Raw genomic sequence first — 7,883 nt, 5'->3', positions numbered from 1 at the left:
TTTACTTGATACCTTATAGACTATTGGTAAATACATTCATCATAGTATTTGATAAATTTGACAAATAATCGAGATTCGAAGAATATGAAATTTTCAAATATTTCCATATATTTCTACCTTGCACCCCTTCCTCATAAATAACGTAAGTCCAACCTCATAAATAACCCTACCATCAAATTTTTGTATACTAATCTCACATTTCACATTGCATCCCCACCTAAACATCTACCCCACTAAAATTTCCTAACCTCCCAAATATTTTCCTACCAATCACAATTTTTCCTAAATAAGGGATGAAACTGCACACATCAAATAAACTAATTCCCCTGTCCATATGTATGTTTCTACTAAAAAATGAAAAGTAAATAGATCCTCTAAAGTTTGAAGGGTAAAAATTTCGCGTGACAAGAAATTAGAATAGCAGGGTTAACAACGAAGGAGGTTGTCGAACAGCAGCTGGTGCAACGGGGCGACATGCTGCTTAGTGATTCTCGCCTCTCACGTGTTGGCGCGCGCTTTAATGACATGCAATTTTGCAACGTAGCTCTGCCCGGAGTCCTTGGGGCTGGAAACTATATAAACGGACCGCTTATAATTGGCTAGGCTAGCTGGAAGATTTTTAACCAAGCACAATGTTGTTCCGCGCGATTCGAACGATCTCCTTTGCGCTCGCTGTTGTTGCCCTCGTCGCTGCGGATTATCAGCTTCGTAAGTCATTATAATCTTTTTTTTGTTTCTTCTTTTCTTCGTTACAGATATTTACATTTTTAGATCTTCATTACTTTATTTTTCATTGACAGAACGATTTTATTTTGTTCTTTTGAACGAGGAGAGACGTTTCATGAGGAAGACAGTTTTAGGGTTGTTTAGGAAATTCTTTTCTTCATTACAGAGCTACATTTTTAGATTTTCATACTTTATTTTTCATTGACAGATTTTTACTGTTCTTTTGAATGAGAGATGTTTGATGAGGAAGACAGTTTTAGGGGTTTTAGGGTTGTTTAGGGAATTCTTTTCTTCGTTACAGAGCTACATTTTTAGACTTTCATACTTTATTTTTCATTGACAGAATTTTGGTGTACTTTTGAATGAGAGACGTTTGATGACGAAGAGACTTTTAGGGGTTTTAGGGTTGTTTAGGGAATAATTGATGAAAGAATTATTGAGACAGGATAAGATAGGACTATTTGTTGGGATTCTTTATTTTTATTTAAGTCGTAAGTGATTTTAGTGATGGTAGTCTTATGAATTTTAATTCTGTTGTCAAGGGTTAAAAGAATTTTAAATTAAAGATAATAGTGATAGATACATTTGTATATTTTAATTCAGACAAAATTTAAAATTCCTTTTGTATTTTACTTTGGACAAAATTTTAGACATAACTTCATATTTTAACTTGGTAAAAATTAAAGATTAATTTTAATGATGAGGGAGTCTTCTGTTAAAAATACATTTTCTTAAAAGTAAAAGAAATATCTCAAATAAAAAATACAGAGATAAAATAACAATTATTGACTCACAAAATTTGACTGAATATCTCATTCATTTATATAAATAATTTTACATATAATATCTGAAGAATTTTATAAACGAAACTCGATTTTCCTTGGAGAGACTAAAATTACAAAAGTAATAAATAACAATAAAATTAAACAGAGGCACTGAAGTCAATTACAGCATTTCTCCTTCATCATATATAATTAACAAAGAATTTTGCAAACAGTAGCGAAAAAAGTGCAACAAGAAGTCCATTACAGTAAACCAATTTCTGAGGTTACAAAGTATGAAATTCCTAAGTGGAACATAAGTAAAAACAGTTATTAACTTCTCCTTACTACTCAATTACGAGTAAAAGTTTCTGTTATTGCTTCTAGTGAACCAGTGAGTTAGAAAGTTGGCATAAGAAGCTTGTATGTGGTTGTAAGTTAAATTTCAGCGAAATCTGAAGACCGCCATTCACTATGAGCTTTCATTTTTCATTTATGTTCATCCTTAGTTCGCTTGAGTGCATTTGAACGAATGGATTACAAGGATAATCATTTATTTATGGTTAATAAAGTACTAGTAATTATAGGTATTCATAAAAATGTAGTATATTCATTTATGGCAAATTGAATTTTAAGTAAAATGTCATTGTAGGTATGTAGTGAAGGGTTTGAGCTGACAAATTTATTGAGTATGAACAATTGTGGTATCAAACTTATTTACAGTAAATAAATTTAATGTTAAAATTTATTTAGAAAGAGTAAATTGTGCTTTCAGATGCAGTCATAATAAATAAATTGTGACATCAAAATTTACAGTAAATAAATTGTAACATCAAATTTATGTACAAGGAGTAAATTGTGCTTTCTGATTGAATCCTAATAAATAAATTGTGACATCAAATTTATAAATTGTAACAAATTTATTTTTATTAAATAAATGATCCAAAATTTATTTATAGTGTATTTAATAATATTTCAAGTTTATAAATATGAAATTAAATAACTGAGTTTATTTTTTCAGCTGCGGGTGTAAAAACCTGTAAAAGGGATTCCGACGATTTCGCATCCTGTCTGCGTCTCGCCATTCAAGAAGCATGGCCGATATTTATGCAAGGTACGTGCTCGTCAATCTCCTTTTATCGCCGAAACACGGTGCTTTGTAAACAAACAGTGTATTATACGATGTCTGTTTGCAAACCGAGTCACAGTCCAATAAGCACAATTTTTTCCCCTTAAACTTGTTTCGAACTCGTCCTTGCAACGATCCTTTTTCCATTTCTCTCCTGAATCACATTAAATCATATTGCATAAAACTTGATAATGTCTCGTTCGAAGAGTTCGCAACACGTTCACCGTTTGTTAATGACCCTTTTTTATCGGTATGTTTGTCTGCTTATGTAAAATCGTTTCCTTTTGCATGATATCACGATGGCATTCTTTTTGGCACCTACGTTTGTAAATATTACGTCGTTCCTTAATTTGCCGTTGCATATAAACATTCGCCGTTCACTTCGCGAATAGTTGCTTTTTTTCGATATTGCCCAGACATTCGAATGTTTTCGAAACACCGATGACGTGTTCCGAATACTAGTTCTTTAAATCATTTTTTAACGTTAATGTCTATAGCTGTTTTTCTATTAAAAATAACTACGTAAATTAGATTTACATAAATGAGTAATCATGTGTCTTTAATAATTTTTTTTATATATGGGACGCACCGAGTGCGTCATATTATTTAGTGGACGCACCAGGTTTTGTCATGCTATTTAGTAGACGCAACAGGTGCGTCATGTTACTTTGGTGGACGCACCAGGTGCGTCATTTTATTTAGTGGACGCATCAGATTTTGTCATGTTATTTAGCGGACGCATTAGGTGTGTCATATTACCTTGGTGGACGCATCAGGTGCGTCATATTATTTAGTGGACGCATCAGGTGCGTCATATTATTTAGTGGACGCATCAGATGCGTCACGTTACTTAGTGGACGCACCAGGTACGTCATATTATTAAAGTGGACGCACTAGGTGCGTCATATTACTTTAGTGGACGCACTAGGTGCGTCAATTCTGACATAGAATAAATATTACGTTTGCATTGTGAAAACCTGTTCATATATTTATTATAAAAGACAATACGATATAAAATAAATAACAAATAATTTTTTGTATCTTCCAACCGTATATATTTGAAAAATATTCAAGCTTCACATTTTGTAATATTTTATTATTTTTCATTAAAGTGAATGTAATTAATAGAAATAAATAAATAAATAATACAAGATGAATTTAAATATATATAGTATATAATATTTGAACGGAAGTGTCTTAATAGTTTTTATTTAAAATAAAAATCTAAAACACGTTATTTTGACGACTCCGCTCGTGCCAGTGTCACATATTGACTTTCGCATATAATTATGAACGGAGACTAGATATTTACTCATCACGAGTGTTTTTTTATTTGATCTCCACTTTCGGTTATTCTGGATTCTTTGAATTTTTATCTGGGACCTTCTGTTCTTTTGTTTTTACTTTTTTGTTCGACTGATGTTTGTTCCTGTGTTTACTGCTTCTGTTTTTCAATGGCTTTTCAAATTTTGCCGCCTTTTTCTGTCATTTTTTACTTCAGTTATATTCAGTTTTATAGCTTGTACATTCTTGTAAAAATTATATTTATTTTATTCTTTAATTATTGTTGCTTTTTGTAATAGCAATTTTTGTTACTGTTAGTGCTTTCAAATTTTCGCGCCCTTTTTCAAATAATAACCTAAGTTAAATTTTACACTTTATTAACTTTTTATTCGTGAATTTTTGTGTGAAAAGGGTTACCAGATTTCGATATACCCCTGATGGACCCTTATTACATGGAATCTAACACGTTCGAGTACACTTTTGGAAAAATGCAAGGAAGATTGGCGAGCTCCGACGTTCGAACGTACGGTCTCTCGAAAGCTCGCTTCTTATCCGTGAAACCGGAAATGAACGACGATTTCTTCCGGCTGGAAATCGATCTTGAATTGCCGAAGATTTTCATTGATGGCGACTATGATGCTCAAGGTTCTCTGGATGCCTTCAAAATTGGTGGAAAAGGTATTACATCAATATTTTATTTTTTAATATAACTTCTCATTACAACTATAATAAGTCTTCTTAAGAAATATTAATAAAATAATAATATTAAACTTCTCTGATCTTAAGAATTTGTAAATGTAAAATTTTTCAGTTTGAAATTACCGCCTTTAATGGTGGTGCCGGTCAAGTTCCACTAAAGACGCGATCATTTAAGCGTGAAAGAACTCGTGAATACTAATTTTCGCGTTAAATATCATGTTACGCATGAGCAGATGTTCAATTTGTCGAATATTTCATTTGCAGGGTACTTCAATATTAGTATGGACGACGTGAGATGTATTTGGGACATCACGGGACACGTGAAAGACGATAGATGGGTCATCGAGCACTTCAAAATGGTTCCAACAGTAGGAAACATGAGAATCTGGTTTAGCGACCTCTTCAATGGAAACGAGGAATTGAGTAAGTCCAATTTATTTAATTTTAAATTATTATCGATGTTCAATTTCATTTTTATAAGTTGAGACGCATCGGGTGCGTCATTACCTTCTCATTTAGCTGGACGCACCAGGTGCGTCAATTGTAATACAGAGTAAATATTTGCATTATGAAAAATTGTTTATATAGTCGTAAAAGACAATAATATATAATATAAATAAGGAACAATTAATAACAATTCAGTGAACAATAAGTAATTATCTGTAGAGTCCTCAGCAAGACGCACCAGGTGCGTCAACTATGATACAGAATATTTGCATTATGAAAAATTTTTTATATAGTCATAAAAGACAATAATATGTAGTATAAATAATGAACAATTAGTAATAATTGAGTGAACAATAAGCAATTATTACTAGAGTCCTCAGTAAGACGCACCAGGTGTGTCATCAGATGTATACAGCATTACGTGTACATTTTAAAAACACGAAATAAAAAGCTGTTATAAAAGAGGATATGGTAGATTATAGAACGTGAACAGTAATTTTTTCTTCAAGTTCTTTGCCTGACACACCTTGTGAGTCATTAGGTGAACCGAAAAAATGTTACATACACGGTGATGGAAAATCATTCGATGAAATATAAAAACATACCTTGTGCGTCATTAGACAATTAAACAGATATTGCGTATAAGAAGTGTCAGTAAAAGAGACGCATCTTGTGCGTCATTGCGTATGAAGAATAAATATTACTTGTTTGCCTTGATAAATGTTTCTAAGAACTATTTTAAAAGACGATGGGACATACTATAGTCTTAAAATACGAATAATAATTTGTTAATCTTTCTTGAGAATTTGAAGGGGGTGTATTTTAGAAGACGCACCAGGTGCGTCATTAGATATTAAAATATTATGAAGAAGAAAAAAGTGATTCTAAGGATTCTACAATAGATATTGATATAATATAGTATAAGATATAAATGGTAATTTTTTAACTTTTGAGTACTTGAATGTGGGACGCACCAGGTGTGTCAGTGTCTTGCACGACGCACCAGGTGCGTCACTAGGTGTCGAATAGTATTACACAGAAGTAAAAGTTGATTCTAAAGATTACAATAAATATTGATATAACATAATACACGATACTAATAGTAATTTTTTAACTTTTGAGTCCTTGAATGTGGGACGCACCAGATGTGTCAGTGCCTTATACGACGCACCAGGTGTGTCATTGGCTATCGAATCAGTACAAAATAAAAAATGATTCCAATTGTTTTAAATATTGAAACGTCATAAAATAAAGCACGTACAATAATTTATTAATGTTTCGTCAGTACTTGAACGTGGTCTCACACGACGCACCAGGTGCGTCATTACGTATAGAACAAGTATTACATATAAATAAAAATGATTACCATAAACGTCGATATGACATAATACAAACTACGAATAGTAATTTACTGTTTACTTAAGGTAATCGGTACGATACTTTCATTAGTTGAACCTCCTATTAATCCCGTCATTACATAATATTGTGTTGCCGTATACGCATGGGTAGTCGAGTTACCGGCATTTCAAGAAAATCCTGTGCTATCTAATTAACATGCAATCCTTATGCATGTCTGTCATTTGTTAGCGTTTTCGTCTCTGTAACATCGCTCATTCCATGTCTCGTAATACTGCAAAACTATTACGTGATCTGTGACTTAAGATTAATTAGTATTTTTCAATTCATGTTGTAGTTGTAGTACTAGCATCGTAGTAACGAATACTGATTCATAGAGTGGATAGAATCCATGGTATTAGTATTATTAATTTTTGAGAAAATTACATTGAAATATACACGTAATGTATACATCTGATGACGCACCTGGTGCGTCTTACTGAGGACTCCACAAATAATTACTGATTGTTCAAATTATTATTACTAATTTATGAATTAGCAGTGTAACAATATTTCTGCTTAGTATTTACATATTTTACTATATTTTTATTGTATTCTATAATAAAGAAATATCAGAGTTTTCCAATGTCGAATACTGAAATAATTAAAAGTTTGAATAACTTCACATTTAATTATTTCACCATGATTCATCTTGAGACTCCATAGTGTCAATACTTTTAATTAAAATAAAAATGTTTAATGTTTAGATCGTGCAGCGTTGATCTTCATCAACGAATACTGGCCAGTGGTGTTCCGTGGAATGATGCCGAAGATGATGGAGCTCTGGGACGAATACCTAACCGAGTTCACTAATCGTTTCTTCTCGAAAATACCATTCTCCACCGTGTTCCCTTGAACCACGAGTTAATAGTTCGAAAATAATTCAAATAAACCGAAGAAGCGACTGAGGATCAAAGGATCCTTCGAAGGAGCAAGAAAGAAGCGAAGAACGTTTTATAATACAAACTTTGTAGAGACTTTCGTAAAATTTAACATTTAAGTTCTTCCAGCTGTTCTTTTTTATATTAACAAAGAATGTATGTTGTTGAAACAATTTATTGTTTTTGTTATAGAAGTATGAGTGAAATAAAGAACCAGTATCACACGTTAAGACCTTGCTTTTATACTTTAAAATTAATTTTTTTAATAACCATAAATTTTTTTAGACGTCAGGGTGTTTCGTTTTACAATTTTTGCTAAGTAGAAAAATTACAAACGTGTCAAATTTTATTTTATTTTGTACAAATGAAAATTAGCAGCTTGTATTTATTTCTAAAGATGACCTTTATTTCAAAAGTTTCTTCTGCTTCCTTTATGGCAATATAGCGAGAGACTGTCGTTATTAGAAGAAATATTAAATTTAAATTTTATTCAAAACTTATTACTTTACTTTCTTTTAATAAATAAAAATTTACAGTTCTGTGTAAATTTTATTTTTAAAC

The 7,883-nt window shown here is 31.8% G+C and overlaps 1 protein-coding gene across 1 annotated transcript; it reads left to right on the top strand.

The window, feature by feature from the left end:
* Positions 1-548: 548 nt before the first annotated feature.
* LOC105662460 (circadian clock-controlled protein daywake) lies at positions 549-7,552 on the top strand. The gene is made up of 5 exons (XM_012284993.2): positions 549-708; positions 2,509-2,601; positions 4,312-4,578; positions 4,864-5,022; positions 7,149-7,552. Exons 1-5 carry the CDS (start codon positions 633-635, stop codon positions 7,295-7,297), a joined length of 744 nt encoding a protein of 247 aa, XP_012140383.1. The 5' UTR covers positions 549-632; the 3' UTR covers positions 7,298-7,552.
* Positions 7,553-7,883: the final 331 nt, after the last annotated feature.

The sequence above is a fragment of the Megachile rotundata genome, chromosome 14 (genome assembly GCF_050947335.1).
Source record: "Megachile rotundata isolate GNS110a chromosome 14, iyMegRotu1, whole genome shotgun sequence".
Taxonomy (NCBI): Eukaryota; Metazoa; Arthropoda; class Insecta; order Hymenoptera; family Megachilidae; genus Megachile; species Megachile rotundata.
This window is presented reverse-complemented; position numbering and strand designations above follow the sequence as displayed.

Excerpts from the sequence above, each read along its gene's own strand:
- LOC105662460 (XM_012284993.2), top strand. The coding sequence starts at position 633 with ATGTTGTTCCGCGCGATTCGAACGATCTCCTTTGCGCTCGCTGTTGTT. Across the intron at positions 709-2,508 it reads CGCTGCGGATTATCAGCTTC|CTGCGGGTGTAAAAACCTGT; the intron begins GTAAGTCATTAT and ends TTATTTTTTCAG. Across the intron at positions 4,579-4,863 it reads CTTCAAAATTGGTGGAAAAG|GGTACTTCAATATTAGTATG; the intron begins GTATTACATCAA and ends TTTCATTTGCAG.